The sequence below is a fragment of the Hyperolius riggenbachi genome, chromosome 9 (assembly GCF_040937935.1).
Source record: "Hyperolius riggenbachi isolate aHypRig1 chromosome 9, aHypRig1.pri, whole genome shotgun sequence".
In the NCBI taxonomy this organism is placed as follows: domain Eukaryota; kingdom Metazoa; phylum Chordata; class Amphibia; order Anura; family Hyperoliidae; genus Hyperolius; species Hyperolius riggenbachi.
The window spans coordinates 71,573,594-71,601,562 of record NC_090654.1 but is presented as its reverse complement, the minus strand read 5'-3'; the positions used below and the strand labels follow the sequence as shown (position 1 = coordinate 71,601,562).

Here is a 27,969-nt window from a genome sequence, read left to right as displayed (position 1 = left end):
CAGACAGGAGTATAGAGGGCTGTGTAATCCTTAGGGCAGCGCAATCAGACACAACACCGGAAATTATAAACTGTAACTACTAGTTGCTGTCGCCTCAGCTGGATTTCCGATCACATGACTGCAGAGCGCGTCACCGAGCCCCCAGAACGTCGCGATGTGTGCAGGTCTGTAATGCAACTATTGACCAATGGAAACACCAGGTCGCGGCATGCCTACTGTAACCAATGGGAATACAGAAGGGCTGGCACCTATAGTGAGCGGCGACTACGCCTGCGCCGGAAGGAGTAGAGTTCACACGTGGGTTGTCTGATCATGTCTGGCCTGTTCATCAAGAAGCGGCGAGTGGAGGTTAGTATGCGGTGTTAGGGCTACACCGGACGGTGTGCAGTGCAGTATGGCATGGGGAGGGCGGGGTGCTGTCTACTTCAGGGGACCCAGTAGAAAACTTAATAGGGAAAGTTCTCCAATCACACGAATCTCCCCAGCCTTTGCTCTACTGGACAGTGTGCATGGGATCGAGATCATATGCTTCTTTCTATAGCCCTAGACCTTTGGGTTATTACCAGTACCATACTTGCCTTACAGATTGTATATCAACCCACTGCCTCAACTACTGATTTCTGCTGTACTCATAGGTACCTGGGACCTGTAGGACTACAAGTATCAGAATTCGCTTATAGCTCTCTGGAAGTGCATTATGTATGTTGTTAGCCTTCCAAACTGTTATTAATGCCTGTGCATACTATATATGAGGGGGGAAATGTTCAAGTCTGGCAGCTGTATGTCTTCCTGCAATGTCTGCAAGCACATACACTATGTGGTGTGCTAGGATGTCCTATAAGCTCTTGCTTCCAATGAGTTTAGATTGTAATGTTGTTTGTCCACACAACACTTCCACGTGATTACTGTTCTATTGTTACACATAATACACTGTGTTGTGCAGAGTTTGCCCCAGAGATGCTGGTGCTAGTATGGTTAAGGTGACCCAGTGAGAAAGTCCATAGGGAAACTCGGCTAACATGATTGGATGACAGCACTAACTGGAGCCGCTAGGTTTCAGATAAGTGATGGTAATAATACGTCAAAACTATTTGGCCAGTTAGAATGTTCCACGCTGTGGACGTTGTTGTGATTGGACTTTATTGCTCGGTCACCTAAACCATACTAGTGGTGCCTATAGATCTAGTGATGATGGGTAGATTCCTTTTTCTTTTCTTTTTTTTTTTTCTTTTTTTTTTTTTCTTCATTTGATTCAGATAAAGTAGTGTATGGCCACCTTAACTCTGAGAAGCTTACTACTGTATCTGGTCACACCCCATTCTCACACTTAATGAGTAATATATGTTCCACTGTGCTTTGATCTTTGCACAATTTTGCACTGTGAAGTATTGGCCTCACAATGACCGTTTTTTATGCTTGAACATTAGACAAATGGCACAGAAGCCCAGAAAAAGAAGAAAAAGAAAACCGTGAATCTCAGAGAGGAAATTGAGAGCGACTCAGACACTGAATTGTGAGTTTGTTTCTGTTCACTGTCCTTTTGCTACAGTTTTGTGTGGCCTTCATCTGACAATGATTCCCTGCACAGAGCCCCAACACGCAAGAAAAAACAGGATGAAGAGGAAGATCTGGAGGAGACTGCCCAAGAGAAAAAGTTGCGATTGGCTAAGGAGTATCTGCAGCAGCTGCAGGCACAGGGTAAGGCCCCCCACTTGTGCTGACATCTGTCTCTAAGACAGTGCTGTGTCTGATTGTGCTAACCTGCATGTGCAGTATGATCTTGTGCTGCTACATTTTCTATCGTAATATATTTGAAGCCCAAGATATCCACAGCCATGGCCCCAACACCTTCCAGACTTTTCAGTGCCAAATTGCAAGCTCCCTACCCATCCCAGTCTGCTGGTTCACAAGATATTTTACATTATCTCAAAAACCAGCAGGGCTGTGGGGGCTGCAATTTGGCACAGAGGTACCCCAGTGGTGTGTGTATGTGTGCAGGAGAACTAGAATTATAAGGATTAGGGGTGCATCTATTAAAGATATGCATGTGATGAGGCACAGCTCAGTAATGTAGGGCAGCACAATCAGACATTGCATCAGCACCTGTGATGACATTGCATTAGCACCTGTGCTGCACCCTGGGCAGATGTGACCATGGCTTTGGTATGCAGCATGTCTATATATTTATAAAACCATAATGTGAATTATCTGTGTTCCTCAGAGGAGGAAAGGCAAGATGACGAGAGCCAAGATGTCATTGCAAGCAGGTTACAGGAGGATGTGGTGAGTTTACTGAGAAGGGAAGTAGCATGTTGACAACATACTAAGAATCTTTTCATCTTGACTATAAACTATTGTCTTCTTTTCTGCAGCTTGAACAGCGGGGAAGACTGCGGCGACAACTTGCCAAAGAGGTGAAAATATTTTTCCCCTTCATCTTCTTATACTATTTTTTTTTTCCTTGTTTATTGAGCCGTGATGTAGAAAGAACCACAGAGCTTTGTTATTCGCTATATTCTGGTCATCAGTGTAGCGAATTACATACTCTGTCACCCCTCCAAAGTCTTTCAGATACATACTAGGACCAACTGAATAGGAACCAGACAGCTGGCCAATATGTTGTGAATGTGCACAGTGGAACCGAATGTGCACAGTGGTATAGGGGTCAAGTACTGATCCGTGCTTTTGGAGGATAGTGCAGGGCTGCAGCATGCGCAATGGAGTGTGCTGAATAGGTGCCTCGCCTGTCATGTCAGCATGCTCCTCTATCATCCATAGCATGTCACATCTCCATGGCGATCCCTTCCCGCGTCTGTACTCAGTGACTCGTGACAGCATGTGATGTCTGTTTGAGAATGCCAGCAGGCTGCTGCAGACAGTGGCACGGTGTCACAGGGGGTGAAATAACACTGCTGGGACTTAGATGGGAGCCTGGCAGAAGAACAGGTGCGTGACTATTTTACCCATGCTTTGCTGTGCAGTCTGGCAATGGCGCTAACATTAGGGTTTGAGGGCACACATGGCTAGCTAATACTATTAAGTGGAGGATACATGTGGCTATAAATGCTACCAGTGGATAAACTTGGCTACCTAATTCTACTAACTGGTTACCCCACTAGGTTAACTAATACTTCAATCTGGTAGCACGCATGGCTACTTATTCTTGGATTGGGTGCACCTGGCTAGTTCTTCCTTGAGGCACAGGGTTGGCATCTCAAAGTTCTCTTAGAAAGTGGAGAGGCAGGTCCTAATTCCACATCAGGGCTCAGATGTTTGTAGTTACACAATTTACATGCCAGATAAATGTGGTTGAGTTCCATATTTGTCTGCACAAAACATGACCTCCCTTTCTCCTGGCTGTAACAGGCAACTGGAGGACCCTTTTATTTTATTTATTTTTTTCCCCCCCCCACACCTGATGTTTCCCCCTTTGTGTCTAATAGTTGCTGCCTCCAGAACCTACAGAAATTCGTCTTTTACGCGGCCACCAGCTACCTGTCACCTGTATCGTCATCACTCCGGATGATAAGCACATCTTTTCTGGCTCCAAAGACTGCAGCATCATCAAATGTGAGAGAACATTTTTATTTTACAAATGTAGATATTTCAGGAGCTTTTGTCATAATCTAGCCAAAATAAGACCATTGCTTCAAATCCACTTAGCCTTAGCACATTTGTTAAAGCAGAAAACTGCTCATTTTACTGAACATTTTGTAAATTGTTAATTTACTAAGGCTTTTACCACATAGAAAACTAAAATGACCAAGACAGACCCTCAATATGAATGACTCTGTATACTTGTTACTGTACCATCGCCAACCCTGTATGTGCCAAAAATAATTCTGGATACAACCCCTATTGCACTTGGCGTAGTAAGCTATTCTGAAATAACTCAATGAAGGTCAATTCACAAAGCATGCAGTAAAACAAAGTGACATTAGGCAACAAAGGGCTAAAATGCCCCCTTCCTGAAACAAAAAGTAACATTTTGCCTTCCTAAGGCTGAAGTCATTTGCAAGTATTCAACTTCTCAGGCAATAATTCACCCCCGCAATACCTCAATTCTGAATCTGAACATTGGGGTTGATGCGCATAACCTAACATGCGGTAATATTGCTGTGTGGAAGACAGCACATTGCAGTATTACTGTTACTACCGCCAGCAGGTTACCGCAAGTGGTGCTGTTAGCGTGACCCATGGTACTGGAGAACCGCAAGCATTGCTGTGGTAATGCCATTTCTGCAGCAATGCTTGTGCTAATAGTGTAACCCGTGGTAATCTGTTGGTGGCAGTAATGGTGATATTGCTGTGCCCTTTCTCCGCACAAAAATATTACCACAGTTACATGCATCAGCCTCATTAATGGACCTCTGTCGCAAAAATCTTAAAATTTAAAATATATGTAATCATATTCAGTTAAGAAGTATGTTTCTTCCAGAGTAAAATGAGCCATAAATGACTTTTCTCCTATGTTGCTGTCACTTACAGTAGGTAGTAGAAAACTGATAGAACTGACAGGTTTTGGACTAACCCATCTCCTCATGGGGGGTTCACACGGATTTCTATATTTTCAAAATGTACTTAGTGAATGGCAGTTGCTCTGTCGAACTGCCAAAAAAGTGTGTAGTGAGCAGGGAGGCTGGTCAGCATCTTTGTATAAATCTTTTTCAGGAAGTGTTTTTTTATAAAGAATAAAGGTCATGCTGAGAATCCCCTATGGAGAGATGGACTAGCCCAAAACCTGTTGGTATTGTCAGATTTCTACTACTTACTGTAAGTGACAGCCACCTAGGAGAAAAGTAATTCATGGCTTATTTTACTCAGGAAGAAACCTACTACTTATTTGCATGTGGTTTAAATTTTAAGATTTTCGCGACAGTTCCTCTTTTAAGTGAATATGCTAACACCAGAGCAGCTAATTTGGTAATTATCATATCCCAAAATTAGCTTGGCTGTTTCTTTTGTGCAGTGATGGGTAATGGTTGTCAGTTTGTATCTTCAGCCTGGCATTTCAAAGGGATATACTATATGCTAAACTGGCTCTAAGTGCGGCTTTAGGTAATTTGTTCATCTACTAATTTTGTGGGATTCTAATCCTAACCTTTGATGTATTTACAAGAGACCCTGGCTTAGTTAGCTTTCTGTTCCATGGGATTGTTGCTTTACAAACCAGGCCTAATGACTTCTCTCTTCAGAAAGTTCTGTGCAAGAGAGATTGTGACTCCTGTTTTGTCTTTGTTCCACAGGGTCAGTTATTGATGGGAAGAAGGTGCACAAGATCCCTGGGGGAAGGAAGGGTTGTGGGGACACACATGTGGGGCACACAGCCCAGATCCTGTGCATGGCTGTGTCATCGGACGGGAAATACCTGGTGAGGTCTAGTGGTGTTTGTCAGTTGTACACAGTATGGTGTGACACATCGATACTGACTGACTTGTATCACTTTTGTCAATCAGGCGTCAGGTGATGACAATAAACTTATCTTCATCTGGAATGCAGAGACATGTCAGAATCTCCACAAGTTCCAGGGACACAGAGGTGCCTTGTCAGTAAGTATCTTTATTCTTCCATTATCCCTTTCTATCCCTCTGTAGTCTAGGTAGACATAGCAGTCACTATGACCTCGATTCATCAAGACTTATCGAATTGGTTAACGACAGTTCGGTAAAATACCGAATTCGTTAAGTTGATTTCAGGATTCATCAAATTTATCTACAGCTGTTAGCGAGCATTCGGTAATAATTCGGTAATCATTCGTTAGTGATGCGTTAAAACGGAAGAAAATACAATTCATGAAAATTAAAGTAGGCGTGGTTTAGCGTTATATTTAGGCTTAGTTATCTCCTTCACTGCTCTGTCGTTATTCCTCTCAGATCATTGCTGGCAGAGAAGATGGAGCCATTTGAAGTGGTTATGTATCAGATGAGAGTGATTCAAAGGCGCAGAAGAGCAAGAATAAGGGCTAGAACCATATCAATTTGCAAGAGAATAGATTTATTTGCTATAGCAGGACATCTGCATTTCTCTTGAATCATCTTGTAAGAGAACACAGGCAGTGCCAGGGTTAACTAATTTGCTAGCTGCACTACTTTTTTTTTTTTTTTAAAGGCTCCTATCAAATTGTGGGATTGTCCCAAGCCACTTCCTGAATCCTGGTCCAGGTGTTAAGCCCTATTCAGAATGTTGCTACGTAGTGTTCAAAGAACTGCCTTTTACCCACAATTCCATGGGAATCTTATGGCCTTGTGTTAAATTACCCCTGTAAAATGGAAATATCGACACGTTACCGAATGGTTAACAAATTGTTATCGAATTCACACCGAATGTGGAAAAACCTTGATGAATACAACTAGAAATCGCTAAACTTAGAATTCGGTAATTTAACAAACTGGAAAAAGTTATCTCAAAGACAATGATGAATCGAGGCCTATGTCCATCTCATGTATTCCCTTAAAGCAAACCTGAGGTGGGGAGATGAGAAAAGTTGGATATTTTCTTCAGTATTTCGAAACCTCTGGATTCTCATAGAGCCCACCGTTCAGTGCTGCATACGTTTGCTTAGAATATTGTGTCCACTTGACCATTCCTAATCTTGAGGTCTGTTAGTGACTTTTCACACACCAGTTGCACGTTGCCTTGCAGTGGAGTTGTATTTTTTTTTATTAGCTTATTATTGTGCTTATTTACTCTGTCCAATGCCACAGAAAATACTGACAGTTGTGGGTATCAGAAATACATATACGGACAGTCCCCTACTTACAAACCACTAAAGTTATTACTACAACTAAAGTTTCAGAAATGCAAAGTTGTCTTCATGTACAAAATACACAATACAGTATTGTTATATTACATATCTGTATTCTTAAATGTTACAGTATTGTATAAATTGCTAAGTATTTTAAAGTGAACCTTAAGCCAGAAAAAAGAGTTTTACTCACCTGGGGCTTCTACCAGCCCCGTGCAGAAGTCCTGTGCCCTCGCAGCCACTCACTAATCCTCTGGTGCCCCGCTGCCAGCTAGTTTCGTTTTTGCCAACAGGCCCGTCAGGACTGGCCAAGCGTAGCTTTTTCCGCATTCCCGACTGCAATTAGCGCTATTGCGAGCCGCAATGCGTACAAAAATACGCGTTGCCGCATATCTATGCGTTCGTAATGCGGCCCGCAATAGCACTAATTAGTCGGGAATGCGGAAAAAGCTACGCGGGGCCGGGCCTGTCGACAAAAACGAAACTAGCTGGCAGCGGGGCACCAGAGGATTAGTGAGTGGCTGCGAGGGCACTGGACAGAAACAAGCATGCAGATAATCTTGTCAGTTCTGACAATGTCAAACGCTTGATCTGCACATGCTTGTTAAGGGACTATGGCTAGAAGTATTAGCGGCAGAGAATCAGCAGGATAGCCATAGTTGAAATCTCTAGCAGTACGAGCACAAAACTGCATACAAAGGTAATAGATCGCATGAAAGCATCCAACAAACAATGCAAGCTAGTTTTGAAAGAATGCATTCCACAGAGATGAGAAATATGGGGACGTTGCCTTTATAAGCTGGCAGTCTGGAGGGGATTGGGGTGAAAACACGAGGTAAGGTGATGGAGCTAGCAAATGAGGCACTGAATCTTTTTTTACATCTGATGCCCATGTGGATATATATTTTTCCTCTGAAGTGAGTAGGGGTAATCAATGACATGCAAATAATTCAGAGTTGAGGCCAGAGTGTGGAAACTTGCGCAGCGTGAAAATGGACCAGTTGAAATCCACCTTGGTAGGACAAGCTGCATGCATTTGCATACAAAATTTGCAAAATCTGGCATCATCTTGCAATTTGCATTTAATTGACAGTACCTAGATAGTCACTATTGGGACCATTTTGAATGTGAACCATTGATCTGACCATACTGTCCAGCAAGGGTGGGTGATCTGCAAGTCTTGCGTGTTCCTTTTATTCCTGATTGTAATGTATATGCTCTTTATCTCATTTCTTCACTCCTCTGTAGGGACTGTCCTTCCAGAAGGGAACTTACCAGCTGTTCAGTGCATCTCATGACCGCTCTATCAAAGTCTGGAATGTTGCAGAGAATTCCTACATAGAAACTTTGTGAGTGCGCACTATAGAACATACAGGTAGTCCCTGGTTAACGAATGACATTGGGACTGTATGTTTGTTTTTAACCTGACTGTCTATAAGTCAGAACTCTGTGCCATCTCTGTCCCCTGAACCTCCTCTGTGATTCCTGTGTAGCCCTCTGTGTCACCTGTGTTGTCCTGTGTCTCCAGTATCACTTCTGTTGCCTCCATTGTCCCCCTCTGTTCTTCTGTGCCTCCTGTTACCTGCACCACCGCCCCCCTCTTTGCATTCTCGTTCTTAACTTGACTCTATCCACCTCTGTTCCCTGAGCCTCCTCTGTGCCTCCAGTGTCCCCCTCCTTTGTTTCACCTCTGTTCTCCAATGCCTTCAGTGCCCTCCCATGCCACCTCTGCACGCTGTACCTCCTGTTGCCCCCTTTTTGTACCTCCTTTTATCCCCTTTTGTGCCTCCTTCTGTCCCTGCTCCCCTCCTGCACTGCCCCAGCCCAGTTTATGCTGCAGAGCTGTTTTGAGTGCCTCCAGTGATGAGTGACCTTCTTACCCTGAACACTAGCAAATGCAGGAGGAAATGCTGGTGTTAGAACGAGAGTTCCAGGTGAGAGGCAGTTGCTCATTGCTGAAGGTCACCGGAACAGGGGAGAAACGCTGTCTGCTGCCCCATACTCTGCACTGTAGTATAAACTGGGCTAGGGAGAGTAGGACAGGGTGTCCCTGACTTGGCATGTGCTGGGATGACGTCATCATGACGGGTCCAGTAGGCCGTACATATCGGTGGGTCATTCATATGTCGGTGTTTGGGGATTCCGTGTACAGTAAAATACTCTGTTATTCAGACTGTGTAGCCAATTCATGGGTAACATATCCATGATTGCATGCAACACTGGAACATGTCAGAATTATACCACTGGGCTTTATTCTGTTTACAAACGCTGATAAAGTTATTCTGATACAGTGAGTTATTTGATTGGTCTAAGTTTCCTGTATGATCCATAAAAAATCCTTTTTTCTTTTTCCTCCTCTTCAGGTTTGGTCACCAAGATAGTATCACAGGTCTGGACAGTCTGAGCCGAGAGCGCTGTGTGACATCAGGAGGCCGAGATGGAACAGTGAGAGTGTGGAAGATAGCTGAGGAGTCGCAGCTAGTGTTTAGTGGACAAGAGTGAGTAGAAGGGTGTAGCCTTTTCTCATGTCACTTTAGTCATGTTACAGCATTTGCAGCACACTGGACTGCTGTTCAATGATTAGAGAAAATAATTAGGCGCTAGTCTAGTTTAGGGGACCCAGCAGGAAGCCTAATAGGGAACAGTAGTCCAATCACAGCAGCCTCTACAGCATAAAGTGTTGTGATTGGCTGAATAGTGTGGGCACAGTTTACTACAACCTATTGGAGAGGGTGCTGTCCACCCAATCATGTTAGCTAAATTTCCCTCATTAAGGCAGTGATCTGCAAACTTAGCTCTCCAGCTGTTAAGTTATCAGGCAATTATAAGCAAAGTAAGTGCTACTTACCCGGGGCTTCGTCCAGCCCCAAGCTCCCAGCATGTCCCTCGCTGCAGCTCCGCCATCAGCTGACGCCGCCTCCCGGTACCCAGCGATGTCAGGCTGACCTGGAGGTCTGCCTGTACTGCACCTGCGCGTGTGGCTCTGTCAATCACCGCCACGTGGTTCGGAGCATACTGTGCAGGCGCAGTAGTTCTGTGCCTGCGCAGTATGCTCCGGTCCACGTGGCGGAGATTGACAGCGCCGCTTGTGCAGGCGCAGTACAGGCCAACGGTCTGACGTCATCGCCGGGAGGCAGCGGTGGCCAACAGCTGACGGCGGAGCTGCAGCGAGGGACATGCTGGGAGCATGGGGCTGGACGAAGCCCCAGGTAAGTAGCACTTATTTTGCTTATAATTGCCTAACACCTTTAAGGAACTACAAGTCCCACAATGCATTACAGGAAGCTGACAGCCACAGTCATGATTCATAAAGGCAAGTGCATTGTGGGACTTCCTTAACAGCTGGAGAGCCAAGTTTGCAGATCACCACTCTAAGGGTTCCTGCCATAATGATTGGTGCTAGTTTAGAGGACCCAGCAGGAAGGAGAAAACTGATGCTACGTACACACATGCGACAACGATCGTTCGTTAAGAACGACGAACGAACTTTTAATTGATGAAAGAACGACCTAAGTAAAGGTAGTTTTAAAATGTGTGTAACGATCTGATCGTTAGAACGAACGTTACATCACAGAAAGCAACTATTGCGCCTGCGCATAAAAATGAGAAGTTCCATGGAGAAATAGTGAAATGCGCATGTCAAGCCTAGTACGAACGATCGTTTCCAACGATGTACTACTTTTGCAAACGATCGTCGTTGGTTAAAATCCGCCGAGACAGAACTTTCTTTTGTAGCGATTTGGCTCGTTCGTCGTTTGCCTTAATAGTCGGTGGTTCGTTTTTTGTAACGATCGTCGTTGGTAAAGATCGGGGAACGATCGTTACAAACGACTATAGTCGCATGTGTGTACGCACCTTAAAACTGCTGGGAAATGTTACCAGGGTGGAAGAGGCAGCAATGCAGACTACTGCAAAGAAATCGCCATTGTGGGAGGGGAAGAGACAATATACTGCAAGGAAATATCAAAAATGGAAGGGGAGGAGACACAAACTAATGCAGAAAAAACACACCCGTGTGGGAGCCACAGAGACAGAACCTCTGCAGGGTACAGAAAGGGAGACAACGAGAGCCCTGTATAGTGTAGTATGTACTGGAAATGTGTAAGTATAAGTTAATACTCACAAACCAGGGTTACCATCCAAGCAACCACTTTATAGGCAGGTGGGGGGACTTAGACCTGTCCCCACTCAGGATTAATAAGTCGCTCTCTGTAGATCGGAATAAAAGGGCCAAATCCCCTCCACCACAGGTGGACTCAGTAGCTGTGCAGTTGTACAGAGGCGCCAGAAGAAGAAACAGTTGATTAAAAAGTTTAAAATGAAAGTAGGCAGTGGTGGACTTACCCCTCCAAATGCAGACACAAAAGATGTTGATTTTAACAACAAAATTAGTTTACTTACATACTCCAAAAGGGTGCAATGCGTTTCGCAGGTATATCCCACTTCTTCAGGCAATACAAAAGGAGCATATAACTCATGCAGTCTGTATCAAAGCTCAGCGTCTTCTGCGGGGAGTTCTTATTGGGAGAGGTGCAGAAATCTCAACTTGATATATTGTTGTAGCCATGCTCGTCCTACAGGGGCTTGGATTTTAAAATTCAAGTCCTAGGAGGCTGAGCATGGCTACCCTTGCTTGTGTATATGCAGGGCTGTGGAGTCATTACAAAAAAAATCATCCGACTCCTCAGTTTATGAAAAGGACGACTCCAGGTACACAGAAATTGCTCCAACTCTGACTCCACAGCCCTGTTTATATGTATTAGCAGCCATGGTGGTCTGGCTGCAGGCTGCTGATCACTTGTCCTTATGCCAGCACAGCCCATTTATTTGATGGTGTGACTTATGTGGATGCAGGTAGAACCTGATATTGCTTCTACGTAAATTTCTGGTTAAAGAGCATAAAATGTTCACTTGCTGCTAGGTACAGCAGGGACCATGTCTGTGGAGTGCACCTCAATGTTGGTGTAATGGTCTATTACAAAATGCAGCTGCAGTCCATTTTGGAAGCTAAGATCTTCAAGTTTTGCAACGGAATACATTTTTTTTTTCTTTTTTTGCAACCTAGTTGTTGGTACTAAAGTTCCAGTTTCCTGTGAGTGTTTTGAGTGCAGAGAGATAATGATTAAATGTGTGGTTAAAGTGTACCTGAGATGGCAGGTGTGGGCTAATTTTATACTTACCTGGAGCTCCCTCCTGCCCTATGAAGTATTTGGGGTCCCTCGTCATCCTCAGTGGCCACTCCGTTCCCTCTTAAAGCCTCCCGGTAATCGGGCTAGTCATGTTCTTCAGTGCATGCGTGGCTGCATGAATGTCTGTCGCACTCCTGTGCCCAAGAGCATTCTTTGCAGAATGCTCCAGGCTGTGGGAGAGCGACAGGGAGTGCCCACATGGCAGGCCTGATTACCAGGAGGATTTCAGAGAGAACGGAGTGGCCGGTGGGGATGAGGGACCCCAAGCACCTTGTGGGGCTAGAGCAGGCATGGGCAAACTTGGCCCTCCAGCTGTTACGGAACTACAAGTCCCACAATGCATTTGCCTTTGAGTCATGACTGTGGCTGTCAGACTCCTGCAATGCATTGTGGGACTTGTAGTTCCGTAACAGCTGTAGGGCCAAGTTTGCCCATGCCTGGGCTATAGGAAGCCCCGGGTAAGTATAAATTGGGCCACACGCAACCTCCTGGTTTTCTTAAAATTAAGCTTTGTTTTAATAATTCCGGTTATGCTGTTTGTATGTAATGTCGCAGATGCAAATATACAGCATATCTGATTGTTCCTTTGTGGCTTTGTGCTTTCAGGGGTTCTATAGACTGTATCCGGCTAATTAATGAGGAACACATGGTAACTGGGGCAGATAGTGGGTAAGTAGTCCTGACCATCCCAAGCTGATGTGTGGGCAGCACGGTGGTGTAGTGGTTAGCACTTTCGCATTGCAGCGCTGGGTCCCTGGTTCGAATCCCAGCCAGGTCAACATCTTTGTATGTTCTCCCTGTGTTTGCGTAGATTTCCACCGGGCACTCCCACATGCCAAAAACATACAGATAAGTTAATTGGCTTCCCCCCCCCCCCCCCCAAATTGGCCCTAGACTACGATACATACATAGACATATGACTATGGTAGGGTTGTGAGTAGGCCTGAATGATTTTAGGAAAAAATTGAATTTGAGCGATTTCTGTCCGAAATTAAGATTTCGATTCACGATTTTCTTCAAATCAAGCTTTGTGCTTCGTCTGTGCCTGTTTGTTGCCCCTCTGTCCCCCTGTCTCTCTTCCAACACGAGTCCAGCGATGCCCGTCTAACCACTTCGCCTCCTGCAGGCTCTAATGCACGGAATACTTCCTGTATGTCATGTGACATACAGGAACCCGGAGCTTGGCCAAGCACAAGAGCTGGAGGACGGACAGCGTTGGACTCGTGCGGAAGGTATGTCCAATGCTGCGGGCCACAAGTGCCGGGACTTTGGGTAAGTTTGAAGCCGCTTCTTCAAACTTCCCCCATGTGGAAATGACGTAATCACGATAATTGCCGCTTTGACGATTCCGAAATTGTGATCTTGGTGATCACGATTTCGGTTTAAATTCGATTTATCTTTCAGGCCTAGTTGTGAGCTCCTCTGAGGGACAGTTAGTGACAAGGCAATATACTCTGTACAGCGCTGCGGAAGATGTTGACGCTATATAAATGAGTTTGAAAGTGGCATATTAAACGCTGTAATAAACAGTGCCTCTTTGAAAGTAAAGGTGGCCATACATCTTTATCGATTTTTGCAGCCAAATTGATCATCTGATTGGAAAATTTTATCGAATCGGATGAAAAACAGTGGCAAAACATGCAGGCCCGATCAATGTGTTGAAATAGAAAATCTTGGTGGGGGAGATGAGGGGATTGCTGAATATTTCTAAAACAAAGCATTCACTCTCTTCTTCCTGCAGCTCCATCGCCGTGTGGAACGTATCAAAGAAAAAGCCGCTAGCACGAGTGAAGTGCGCTCATGGTAACCGAGGAGAGCCAGGACTGGAGGAGCCACACTGGGTCTGTGCAGTGGCTGCAGCACTCAATACTGATGTGGTGGCCTCTGGTAAGATAGCATGTTTCTCTGTTACTGCTAGGAATTGCTCAACAGTGTATGTATAATATATACTTACTGAGCATTGTACAGCTGTACTCCTCCTCATTCATGCTGTGATCTCATCAGCCTATCCTGTAGCTGCAGTGCAATGCATAAAACATGCAGATACAGGTCAGGAGCTTTGGTTATTGCTCACATCAAACACCAGAATGAGGCAAAATATCCAGGGATTTTAACTGTGGCTTGATTGTTGAACCCAGTTGGCTTAATTTGAGTAACTGCTGATCTAGGATTCTTATGCCCATCATTTTGTCTTAAAGTGACACTGAAGTGGAAAAAAAAACTTGATACAATGTATTGAATGTGTAGTATGGATAACTAATATAACATTAGTAGCAAAGAAAATATTTTTATTTTGCATTATATAGCTTTTTTTTTTTTTTAATTACATTGCATCATTCTGTCATTATTTGCAGTTTGCAACTATGAAACAGAGCAGAGCTAATGATCCTTTCAACTTTCCTGCAGTAAAACCTTAAACCGTGAGAGAGAAGTTTAGAGAAGTGCTTCAGAAAACAAGACTGTCTTCCACCCAAGTTGGGTGGAAGAGCTGAGAGCAGCTCTTTTGCATAGATAACTGAAGTTTAACTCTTCCTGTACTGGAAACAATATGAGACTCATATCTGCTGCTAATGTTGTATTTCTTAGTTGTATTACACATACAAATCATTATCACAAATTTATTTTTACTTCAGGTTTGCTTCAAGTGAGCAAATGACTTGTCTATGAGTGATCACAAAAGAATGGCCAGCTAATTTAAGCTGACAAAATGACAGTGTTAAAGCAAAGCAAAGCTGAGATGAAGAAAAGGTTAAATAGATCCATTGCAAAGTAGTGAAAAGCTCAGATGCTTCCGAGATTCTCCTTTACCTAGCCACTGTTGCACAGAATCCTTTTTTTTTTTTTTTTTTTTTTAAAGCTCAAAGAGCTGATGGTCAGAAATTCCAATCAACTGAATTTACCACATGTGGACTCCAATTAAGCTGCAGAAACATCTCAAGGATGATCAGGAAAAACCGGATGCACCTGAGCTCAATTTTGAGCTTCATGGCAAAGGCTTCGAATACTTGCATACCTGTGCTATCTCATATTTTTTTTTTTTTAATACACTTGCCAAAACCTCAAACTTTTTCAGGTTGTGTGTGTGTGTGTGTGTGTGTGTGTGTGTGTGTGTGTGTGTGTGTGTGTGTGTTTAAAAAGTGATGCACTGTAAGTAGTTTCCGGATGCACTTTAAACCAATAAGTCATTATATAGCACCTGCATGTTCTGCAGCGCTTTAAAATCTGTAGTGCCTCAAAATAAACCTAGACAATAAGAATAGTGTAAATCCATATCTTAAAGAATTTACCAGTAAGCATAGGGGTCCTACAGATCTGTTTTGTGTTTCAGGCTCCCACGATGGGTTTGTGCGGCTCTGGCAGTGTGGAGAGGGATTCCGGGGTCTTCACCCTCTCTTCAGTATTCCACTGGTGAGTGATGTTACTGCAGATATGCTAGCTGATGTCTCTATACTGAATGGTCTCCTAGCAACTGGAGTTAAGTGTGTGTGTGTGTTTTTAAGCCAGATGTTCTTTATCACCTCATTTGCAATGCCTGTGTCCTTTGATGTGGGATTTGAGCCTTTGACCAGGTTTTGAAGTTTAGCACAAGCCAGCATGTAAAATAGTAATGAGTCTTTGGGCAAGGCTCCCAAATGATCCTGGTCATCCGTGGACCACACCCTAAGAGGTTGCAGGCCTGAAGTGCTTTGAGTGTGCCAGGAGAAAAGCATGATATAGATGTTTTCCTTTTCTTCAGGGCTTTTTAGCCAATTTTTCCTTCATCGTTATGAAGTTTTGTGATGTCCTTTATTTCTAGTGTATGGATGGACTGCATTTTTATTGAAGTAATTTGTTTGTAGTGGATAGGCTGCATTAGTGCATCAGTGATGTCACTGGTCTGTAGTGAATGGATAGGCTGTATTGTCAGTGATGTCAGTGCTCTTTAGTGAATGGATAGGCTGCAATTTCAGTGATGTCACTGCTCTTTAGTGAATGGATAGGCTGCTATCTCAGTGATGTCACATGCTCTTTAGTGAATGGATAGGCTGCATCCTCAGTGATGTCACTGCTCTATAGTGAGAGGATCTAGATTGTGTCCTCTCTAATGCGACTTTCTTGATCTTAGTTTTTTAGAGAGATGTGTAGATTGTATTGGCGCAATGTTTTTGTTTTCTTCCACCCAGGTTGGCTTTGTAAATAGTATTCAGTTTTCCAGCACTGCCGACTTTCTTGTTGTTGGAGGTGGACAGGAACACAGGTGAGTGCACATAAATTACGTATAATAATGATAATAAATTACGCATCCCACAGAACTTTTTTGTTTTTCTTTGTTTTGGTAACGAGGGCTGAATTTGATTAACCACTTCCGGATACCGGGTGGTTTGGCTGATCTGTGCTGCGGGGGCTCTTCAGCCCGCAGCACAGATCAGAAATCGTGCAGGGCGATCAGACTTCCCCCCTTTTTTCCCCACTAGGGGGATGTCCTGCTGGGGGGGTCTGATCGCCGCCGCGCTGCTGTGCCTAGCGGGGGGGGCTCCTCAAAGCCCCCCTCCGCAGCGCTAGTCCTCCCTCTGCCGCCTTTCCTCCCTCTCCCGTCCCCTGTGTGCGGCGCAGGACGGAAAGCCGTCCTGCGCCGGATAGGATAGGCTTTAGCCTATCAGATGCCGGCGATCCCCGGCCAATCAGAGGCCGGGGATCGCCGATCTCCGTCACGGCGCTGCTGCGCAGCAGCGCCGTATGTATGTAAACAGCGGGGAAGATCTTCCCCGCCTGTTTACATTTACCCTGCGAGCCACGATCGGAGGCTCGCAGGGTGTTCACGGAGACACCCTCCGTGAACTGACATGGAACGGCCGCTCATTCGAGCGGCCGTTTCCATGGAAACCGCTTCAGGATTCAGGGGCGTACATATGCGTACGCAGAATCCTGAAGTGGTTAAAACCCCTTAAAGAGAACCCGAGGTGGGTTTGAAGAATTTTATCTGCATACAGTGGCTGGATCTGCCTATACAGCCCAGCCTCTGTTGCTATCCCAAACCCCCCTAAGGTCCCCCTGCACTCTGCAATCCCTCATAAATCACAGCCACGCTGCTGACAAACAGCTTGTCAGAGCTGGCTGTGTTTATCTCTATAGTGTCAGTCTGCTGCTCTCCCCGCCTCCTGCAGAACTCCAGTCCCCACCTGCATCCCTTCCCTCCCTGCTGATTGGAGGGAAGGGATGGGGGCAGGGACCGGAGCTATGCAGGAGGCGGGGGAGCAGCTGAGACTGACACTACAGATGTAAACACAGCCTCGCAGCACGGATGTAATTTATGAGGGATTGCAGAGTGCAGGGGGACCTTAGTGGGGTTTGGGATAGCAACAGAGTCTGGGCTGTATAGGCAGATCCAGCCTCTGTATGCTGATAACATTCTTTAAACACACCTCGGGTTCTCTTTAACATAAACTTAAAGCCTTCCCTCCCTATTTTGAATTGAACATATTCTTTGTTAAACAAATAAAAAAAATGAATGCGATTTGATTCTAATGCATGCCCTAAGTTACCACTTTTGTCAAAGGTTTGGCTGAATGAACGACACTAGTCAGGAAATAATAGAAGGGGGATGTTAAAGGTAAACCTTGACCTTGCACAAGAAAATGAGATATTGTGCTCTGTTAAAGTGTACCTGAGACGGAGTAAAGTAAAGAATCGATATTTATCTGGAGCTTCCTCCAGCCCCATGGGCTGTTCTGTAGCTCCTGGTAATAGGGCTTCAGTTGCGCCAGTCGGTCTGCTCTGCACATGCCCGACTGCAGGAGCACAATGGGGGCGTGGCTGGGCCGCACAAGCACAGAGCGGCGCAACTGAAGCCCTCTTACCGTGTGCTATTACAGAGGAATGGAGCCACCAGGGAGGACAGCGAGGAAGCCCCAGGTAAGTATTGATCCTTTACTCATCTCAGGTTCTCTTTAAATGACCACTATAATGTAAAATTTAAAATGGATATGTATAAAATGTACATGTACAAATTTTATTTTTTTCCTGTGTCTGTCACTTATAATAGCTTGTTAAGTAGATCTGACAGATTTTGGACTAGTCCATCTACTCGTGGAGTTATCAGGGTTTTCTTTATTCTCTATTTTTTTAAAACAAATTTTATTTTGTTTTTAAAATAACAACCCCATTGGGGTAATCCACATATAAAAATGTACAGTTGTCTGTCATGAAATATTAAAGGTACTTCTTATAATAATCCGTACATATAACTGGTATAAATTTTCATAACAAGATGAACCCTCCCTGGGTCCCCCCCCCCCCTGTCATTCCCGACCAATTGACCTTATCTATTGTGTTGAGAAACTTCAAGAATTATCTAATTTCCCCAACGTGCCCAACAAGTGTTCCGTTAAAGGGAACCATAGATGAAAAAGTCAAAAGCTGTTATACATACCTGGGGCTTCCTACAGCCCCGTACGCACGGATCGATCCCACGCCGCTATCTACCGCTGCCCGCATCTACGAGAACCGGCTCCCCACTCTGCCGTCAGTCGGAGCCAGTCTAGCGTAGCGAAAGTGCTCTCTTTGCGTATCCCTGCAGCACCTGCTGGCGAGATACGTAGAGGGCGCACTTCTCCTGCGTAGCCTGGCTCCGATGTCGTCAGTGACGGGAGCCGGTTTTCGTAGATGCGGGCAGCGGTGGACGGCGGCGTGGGATCGATCCGTGCGTATGGGGCTGGAGGAAGCCCCAGGTATGTATAAATGCGGTTTCATTTTTCCATCTAAGGTTCCTCTCTGGTTCCCTTTAAATACCACTTTGTATATTTAAAATGTTCCATTAGGTCTTTGATTTCCTGTTGAGAGTGAGTCATTTGAATGAATAACTTCCATTTCTTAAAGAATTACTTTGTTTTCTTGTCTTTGTGGCTCATTGCATCCAGTCTGTCTAGCTAGCTGGAATAAGTGTAAGGGCTGGTGCACACCGAGCGGGTTTTTCGGCGTTTCTGCAGCCGCTTGCGGCTGCAGATACACTTGGTCAATGTATCTCAATGGGGTGGTTCACACCAGAGCGGGAGGCGTTTTGCTGAAACGCATACTCCCGGGTGAGGCATTTTTTGGATTGAGGAGGCGTTTCTGCCTCCAATGTAAAGTATAGGAAAAACGCAAACCGTAAAGTATAGGAAAAACGGCAGTTCAGAGCGGTTTTGCAGGTGTATTTGTTACAGAAGCTGTTCAGTAACAGCTTTACTGTAACAATATATGAAATCTACTACACCAAAACCGCAAAATGCTAAGTGAAACGCTACAGAAAAATAAGAAAAAGCGTTTAAAATTCTGCTAGCATTTTGCGGATCTGCTAGCGGGTTTTAGTGTGCACCAGGCCTAAAAGTTCCTCTTCAACGTCCCAGGTTGAGGGGACGCTTGAATAAATCCATTTATTAACGCTCACTTTTCGAGCCGCGATTAGAATTAAGAGAGCTAGTTTACTCATGCGCTTTTGAGTAGATTGGTGGTTGACCTCTAATGATGAGGGAAGTTCCTCATAGCTAAATAATAGCAGTAGTGGTAATAATACCAGTTGGACTTTACACATTTGTTTGATATACTTTATCACTCTATTTCAAAAATCTACTATCACTGGGCAACTCCACATACCATGGAATATGTCCGCGTCAGGGTGAGAACATTTAGGACATCTTGGACTATAATGGGCCGGCGGGTGCTTTATATTTAATATTGAATGCATATTTTACCTTATGTATAAATTTAAGGTGGGATTCCCTCCAACTTTCCCCAATAATTAGTTTGTGGACTACCGTATTTTTCGGACTATAAGACGCTCCGGACCATAAGACGCACCCAGGTTTAGAGGACAAAAACCAGGAAAAAAAATAATATACTAAGCCTGGTGCGTCCATGCTGCAGGGGCGTCTTATAGACTTTCCCCCCTACAATTATTATGTCTCCCTTGTGCCTTCCTTGTTTCCCTGTGGTCTCCTCTGTCCCTCTGCTGCTTTTATGTCCCCCTTGTGTCCATTGTCTCCCTGTGTCCTCTGGTGTCTTCCTGTATCCTCTTTCCCCCTTCCTCTAACCCCATGTCATCTGTCCCTCTTCCTCTGTCTCGATTGTCCTGTTTCCTCCATGTCCAGTGTCTGCTATCCCTGTCCTCTGTGTTCCAGTGTCTGAATGTCCCCCTGTGTCTGTTGTCCTCCGTGTCCAGCCTGTCCTAGTGTCTGCGTGTCCCCGTGTATTAAATACATTCACGTAGCTGCAGCTATACTCAGGCTGTCCTGCCTTATATACATTTTTGTCTGTAATGTCCCCGGGTACTACTGTCTACCGCAGGTGGAAGTCGTCTACAGCAAGTGGAAGTCCGCACAACATACTATACATGCAGCTATCCTCAGGCGGTCCCCGCCTTCATCACCGCGCTGTCCCCGCCTTCATCACCGCGCTGTCCCAAGCACTTGGATGTCCGTGATGTCCCCGGCCGGTATTACCGATGCGTTCCTAATCAGGAAGTGTCCCACTCAGCATTGCCGATAAATGGGCCAATCAGACAGGGATGCTTGCCCCAACTGCCAATCACGCTCACACTCTCCACTGTGCACTGTACAGTGATTGGTCCCAATGACGGAGAGGCTGTCCCGCCCTCTAGCCATCTCATCCTATTAACAGAGTTGCTAGGAGCAGTGTGCGGCGTGATTGGCAGTTGGGGCCAGCGTCCCTCGTCTGATTGGCCCATTTATCGACAACGCTGAGCGGGACACTTCCTGATTAGGAACGCATCGGTAATACCGGCCGGGGACATCACGGACATCCAAGTGCTTGGGACAGCGCGGTGATGAAAGCGGGGACAGCACGGTGATGAAAGCGGGACAGCGCGGGAATGAAAGCGGGGACAGCCTGAGGATAGCTGCATGTACGGTATGTTGTGCGGACTTCCACTTGTGGTACTTGCGGTAGACGGTAGTACCCGGGGACATTACAGACAAAAATGTTTTTCAGACAGGACAGCCTGCAGCTACGTGAATGTATACATGGGGACAGGCAGACATTAGGACAGGCAAGACGGGAAGGAGGTGCAGGTCCCAATATGTAGTATTCGGACTATAAGACGCACTGACTTCCCCCCCCCCCCCCCCCACACACACACTTTTGGGGGAGAAAAAGTGCGTCTTATAGTCCGAAAAATATGGTACTTTGTAACCTTCAAGGATTTTGGTTGGGAGATAGTTGTCCTGCAAATATTTAGACCAGCTGTTCAGTACTTGTTTGGATGTGGATCGCTGTTGAAGATCTATCTGAATTGTGGACAAAGAGATTTTGGGAACATGCAGGGCTAGGAACTCATCTAGGTAATTTAGGGTGGAGATTTTTTTTCTATTGAGTCCCCTTGCTTTCTACAAAATATCTCAATTTGCCATAATATAGGAAATGATGGCGAGGGATATTGAACTTAAAGCGGAATATAACCCTGCATTTCAACTTTGCTCTAAAACATTATTTACAGTATATTATATGCAACCAGCATTTTTTTTTTTACTAGACCAGCATTGGAAGGGTTACACAGGGCTTTAAAGTTCCTTTAGATTTCTGCAGGCGCATCCGAAGCTGAAATAGATACATTTTGTTTACATAATGTATCTAAGTGTTGAATGTGACTCATCTCTCTCACTGAGAAGGAGCTTGGACGACAGCCAAAGAGTGTGTAACTGTTTATCAATAGATACATGTAACTAAATAGAATGTATCTATCTGAACTTCTGCATATCTCTCCAGGACCTTTAAACCTCTGTGTTTAACCCTTCCAATGCTGGTCTAGTAAAAAAAAAAATGCTTTTTGCATATAATATGCTGTAAATAATATTTTAGAGCAAAGTTGAAATGCAGGGTTATATTCCGCTTTAAATCTAATACCCAGAAAGGACAATATACTACCCGACTTTAGATCAAGCAACTGCCCTCACTTTTGTATCCTCTAATCCCTCCATTCAAAGAAACCCCCATGGGCTAAGCTCGCTGGAAACTCAGGTAGCCCACACAATGGCATGTACTTGGAAATCAGATAAGGCATATGGAATAATTTACATAACTCTCTCCAAGTCACTATTGTATCATTAAAGATCTTACTGCTTTTCAATTTCGGTGGGAGATGTTTATGCGATGTGTGCAGCAGACCAGCCAATGACCATGGTTCAGCATACGAAGACTCTAAAGTATAGTTGGAGTAGATACTCGAGTTATTTATCCAATCCCGCACATGTCAAGGTATACAAGCTATGTTATACCGCCTGATATTTCGTATAGCTAAGGGGCCACCTCTCCCCCAGATTTTAGGGAGTTGTAGCTTGGAGAGAGCTATTCTTATTTTACAATTCTTCCATAAAAAGCGGGAGAATGCTTTATTGAGATCTTTCACCTCTGAGTGTTTCAGTACTATTGGAATCATTTGCAGGGGGTAAAGCAGTCTGCCAAATGACACTGATTTAATCAAGGAGGCTTGTCCCATTAAGTTGATAGGCAGTTTCTCCCAGTTAAGTAGTTGTCTTTTGAAGTCAGCTATCAGGGGGTGGACATTTTTTGGATATAAAAGTGAAGGGTATCTATAAAATTTGATCCCAGGTATGTTACCTGCGAGCATATTTTTACCGGGAGGTGTGACAACCCAGTGTTAGGGGCCATTGAGGACAGATACATCAACTCACAGACATCAACTTTAAACCCACTCAGACTACCAACCTCCCCAATTGTATTCAATATGTTTCCCAATTGAAGCAAGGGATCCTGCAAAAATAATAAAATGTCGTCAGCAAACATGGCCTGTAATACCCTGCAACCCCCAATATCGAGTCCCGGGAAATTTGCCTCTAGGTGGCGAGTCATGGGTTTTAGTGCCAAGTTGAAAAGCAGGGGCGATAAAGGGCAACCCTGTCTCGTACCTTTCTCGAGTCTAAAAGTATCTGATAAAAAGCCTGGAGTATAGATCCGAGCACAAGGTATTTAGATGCATAGCATTGATCAAGTTTCTTAGTGACCCAGAGATTTTACATTTTGTCCAGAACCCCGTTTAACCAGTCCCAGGAAACATGATTGACGCCGAAAAAGCGTTTGATAAGGATAGCGTAATTTTTACATACCGTAGTTTTAGGGTAGGCCTTGACATAGTCCTGAACCAGGAGTAATTTTCGGATATTAGAGATTGTGGACAAATTCCTAACGAAGCCAACTTGATAAGGACTAGTTTCGGCTGAAGACCAGCCAGCTGGTCAGCCATTAATTTAGAAAGAATATTAATATCTTGATTAATTAAAGATATAGGCCGGAACGAACCAGGCAATAAAGGATCTTTTCTTGGTTTGGGTAATTTAATATAGGCCACGTTTGCTGACGATGGGTATCTGCTTTCTTTCAAAATCTTATTGAAAAGAGAAGCCAGATATGGAACCACATCTTGTCGAAGTAGCTTACAAAACTCTGAGGACAGTCCATCAGGGCCTTCTTTATTTTCAAAAGCACTTGCTGAATAATAGTTGTTCTGTCCAGCTGCCAAAAAAAAGTGCTCAAATGAGTAGGGAGGCCAGCTAGCATCTTTGCATAGATCCATTGCAGACAGTGCTTTTGTATAGAATAAAGGAAATACTGAGAATACCACATGAGGATATGGACTAGTCTAAAACCTGTCATATTGTTACTCCCTGCAAAAAACAGCAACATAGGAGAAAAGTAATTTATTGTGCGGTTTACTCTGGGAGCAATGTTCTTCTTATACACATGTATTTTACATTTTTTCAATTTTCCATGATTTCCATGAGAAATCTTTTCCTTTTCACAAACTGATCATCAAGGGGCTCTGTATAGCTGATATTGTGGTGAAACGACTCCCACAGGAAACTGTGAGGACCATGGTACTGGCAGTTTCCTGTCTGTGAACCTCATTGCATTGTGGGAAATAGCTTTTTACAGCTGTTTCCAACTGCCAAAAAAGCAAGCAGCATCTCCTTCCAGTGACATCACTTGCTAGCAGTAAAAATGTAACTATGTGATACATGTCAGAATGTAAATCGGGGAAAGGAAAGATTTTACAATGGGCAATCACTGACTAAATCATTTCTACATAATTATTGTAAAAATAAAGCACTTTTTTATTACATTATTTTCAGTGGAGTTCCTCTTTTAAGGATACATCTGAGCCCCCCCCCCCCCCCCCCCCAAATGAGATCTACAGTGGTGTGAAAAACTATTTGCCCCCTTCCTGATTTCTTATTCTTTTGCATGTTTGTCACACTTAAATGTTTCTGCTCATCAAAAACCGTTAACTATTAGTCAAAGATAACATAATTGAACACAAAATGCAGTTTTAAATGATGGTTTTTATTATTTAGTGAGAAAAAAAAAACCCTCAAAACCTACATGGCCCTGTGTGAAAAAGAAATTGCCCCCTGAACCTAATAACTGGTTGGGCCACCCTTAGCAGCAATAACTGCAATCAAGTGTTTGCGATAACTTGCAACGAATCTTTTACAGCGCTCTGGAGGAATTTTGGCCCACTCATCTTTGCAGAATTGTTGTAATTCAGCTTTATTTGAGGGTTTTCTAGCATGAACCACCTTTTTAAGGTCATGCCACAACATTTCAATAGGATTCAGGTCAGGACTTTGCCTAGGCCACTCCAAAGTCTTCATTTTTTTTTTTTCTTCAGCCATTCAGAGGTGGATTTGCTGGTGTGTTTTGGGTCATTGTCCTGCTGCAGCACCCAAGATCGCTTCAGCTTGAGTTGACGAACAGATGGCCGGACATTCTCCTTCAGGATTTTTTGGTAGACAGTAGAATTCATGGTTCCATCTATCACAGCAAGCCTTCCAGGTCCTGAAGCAGCAAAACAACCCCAGACCATCACACTACCACCACCATATTTTACTGTTGGTATGATGTTCTTTTGCTGAAATGCTGTGTTACTTCTACGCCAGATGTAACGGGACACGCACATTCCAAAAAGTTCAACTTTTGTCTCGTCGGTCCACAAGGTATTTTCCCAAAAGTCTTGGCAATCATTGAGATGTTTTTTTAGCAAAATTGAGACAAGCTTTAATGTTCTTAATGGCTCTCACTGTGGTTCGCAGGAGTCCCAAAGCTTTATAAATGGCTTTATAACCTTTACCAGACTGATAGATCTCAATTACAGTACTTTGTTCTCATTTGTTCCTGAATTTCTTTGGATCTTGGCATGATATCTAGCTTTTGAGGTGCTTTTAGTCTACTTTTCTGTGTCAGATGGCTCCTATTTAAAGGGACACTTAAGTCAAACAAAAAAAAAGAGTTTTACTCACCTGGGGCTTCCAATAGCCCCCTGCAGCTGTCCGGTGCCCTCGCCATCTCCCTCCGATCCTCCTGGCCCCGCCGGCAGCCACTTCCTGTTTCGGTGACAGGAGCTGACAGGCTGGGGACGCGAGTGATTCTTCGCGTTCCTGGCCACAATAGCACCATCTATGCTGCTATAGCATATATCATATACCATATAGCAGCATAGAGGGTGCTAATGTGTCTGGGAATGCGAAAAATCACTCGCGTCCCCAGCCTGTCAGCTCCTGTCACCGAAACAGGAAGTGGCTGCCGGCGGGGCCAGGAGGATCGGAGGGAGACGGCGAGGGTACCGGACAGCTGCAGGGGGCTATTGGAAGCCCTAGGTGAGTAAAACTCATTTTTTTTGTTTGACTTAAGTGTCCCTTTAATGCTGGATACACACCGTGCGTTTGTGCACTCGATTTTCCCGTCGATTCGTTTATTTCCAACATGTCCGATTTGGATTTCGATGGATCGTTAGGTCGATTCGGCATACTTTGCATGCGAATCGACCTAACGATCCATCGAAATCCAAATCGGACATGTTGGAAATAAACGAATCGACGGGAAAATCGAGTGCACGAACGCACCGTGTGTATCCAGCATAAGTGATTTCTTGATTGAAACAGGTGTGGCAGTAATCAGGCCTGGGGGTGACTACAGAAATTGAACTCAGGTGTGATAAACCACAGTTAAGTTATTTTTTAACAAGGGGGGCAATCACTTTTTCACACAGAGCCATGTAGATTTGGAGGTTTTTTTCTCACTAAATAATAAAAAACATCATTTAAAACTGCATTTTGTGTTCAATTATGTTATCTTTGACTAATAGTTAACGGTTTTTGATGAGCAGAAACATTTAAGTGTGACAAACATGCAAAACAATAAAAAATCAGGAAGGGGGCAAATAGTTTTTCACACCACTGTACATACCCGGGGCTTCCTCCAGCCCCTGGCAGCTGATATGTCCCTTGCCGCAGCTCCGGTGTCCCGGGATCACCTCTGTTGCTGACATCGGCTGTGCGAGCACCACTCGCAATCGCGCCTGCATGGTCTGAAGTGTTCTGCGCAGGCAGCAATATTAGCCTACATGTCCAGATGTCCCCTTACTCTGTGGGTGTGACATCAGTGCTAGATGTGCAGAGGTGACTAAACCTGGGTGTGCAGGGACCTGCATGGAACATTTACAGATATGTATTAAAGCGGATCTGAATTCAGAACTTCCTCTTCTCTAAAAGATAAGCAACAGCATAATAACTTAAAGAAAAACATTTCTTTGATACAGCTGATACAAATCCTGCAGTAAATCTGCAGTGTCTACTTCCTGCAGACATAGGGTTAACATTGGGTTTACAAATTAGCTGACAGACTAAACTCTCTAAATACATACAGAGTGCATTTCTCTGTTTTCCTTCTGTCCTGTGCAAGAGTTCAGCTGCACTTTAATCCAGATGAATTGGCTTGTAGGATGGATTTTGGTGGCTGAGGGGCTCAAGTAGAGCAGCATCTTTTTCATCTGCCTAACAGCAGTCAGAGCATAGTTCAGGATGTATTTTCCATTTAGTTTTCAAAGGAAACCTGAATGAGGAGTGCTTGCCCGCACTACGCAGGTGCAGACGGCTTGCACCTGTGCAATAGCATGAAGCTGAACGGGCTTGGCTTTCTCTGCTGAGACCAACGGCGACGACTGCGCAGGAGCGAGCCAAGCTTTGCTGTTCAGCTGTGCTCATTCACTAACAGGAACGTGGCTGCGCGGGGGGGGGGGGGGGGGGGAGATCCATGTGTCCAGTGCTGGTCTAGAGGAGGCCATGCAAAGCCTCGGAAAGATTCCAGGTATCTATTTCATATTTGCATGCAAAGTTAATGCAGCTTGGATTTGGGCCTAATAGACTTCTTGCCGACTTTGTTTAGACCCGTTCTTGGCTGCATGCATAATTGACAACCTCTACAAGGGAGGTGTTAGTAACATGAAATCCTTTAAAGGACAACTAAAGTAATAGCTATATGGAGGCTGCCATATTTATTTTCTTTTAAGAAATACCAGTTGCCTGGCTATCCTGCTGATCCTCTGCCTCTAATACGTTTAGCCATATACCCCGAACAAGCATGCAGCAGATCAGGTGTTTCTGACATTATTAGCTGCATGCTTGTTTCTGGTGTGATTCAAATACTACTGCAGCCAAATAGACCAGCAGGACGGTCAGGCAACTGGTATTGCTTAAAAGGAAATAAATATGGCATCCTCCGTATCCCTCTCACTTCAGTTGCCCTTTAATATTGGCAGCTCTGTACTTGTCACTGACTCTTGTCTCTCACATAAGAAGCAAATCCATATTGCTAGACCAGGAGTGACTTATCTTGCCGTAAGACAGAAATGGCTTAAATGCTGCGGCTAGTGATCAGAAGCAGGTCCCTGGTGTGTAATGAATACAGCTTCCTTTCAGCTTCATTTAACAGTGACGTATACTGTGGTTTTAGCAGCTAGTCTCTTATTGCCTGGAAACCACGCAGCACAGCCTGCACTCTCTCCTTACTTCTCTGTCTCTTCCTCCGGCAGACTCGGACGCTGGTGGAGGCTGAAAGAGGCCAAGAACGGGTTACACATCATCCCCCTGAAGAGGAAGCAGACGCCCAGCGAGGAGTCCTGATCTCTTTATTGGCCTTCTCTGTGGACTTTATACTTTTTGTTCAACCTTTAAATATTCACATTTTATTTGATAAAACTTCATGAACAGA

The 27,969-nt window shown here is 44.5% G+C and overlaps 1 protein-coding gene across 1 annotated transcript; it reads left to right on the top strand.

Annotated features, from left to right (window-relative positions):
• The first annotated feature begins 119 nt into the window (after positions 1-119).
• RRP9 (ribosomal RNA processing 9, U3 small nucleolar RNA binding protein) lies at positions 120-27,969 on the top strand. The gene is made up of 15 exons (XM_068251571.1): positions 120-348; positions 1,428-1,513; positions 1,589-1,698; positions 2,222-2,283; positions 2,373-2,414; positions 3,444-3,570; positions 5,247-5,371; positions 5,457-5,549; positions 7,994-8,094; positions 9,109-9,243; positions 12,541-12,603; positions 13,676-13,821; positions 15,263-15,342; positions 16,098-16,171; positions 27,791-27,969. Exons 1-15 carry the CDS (start codon positions 313-315, stop codon positions 27,879-27,881), a joined length of 1,371 nt encoding a protein of 456 aa, XP_068107672.1. The 5' UTR covers positions 120-312; the 3' UTR covers positions 27,882-27,969.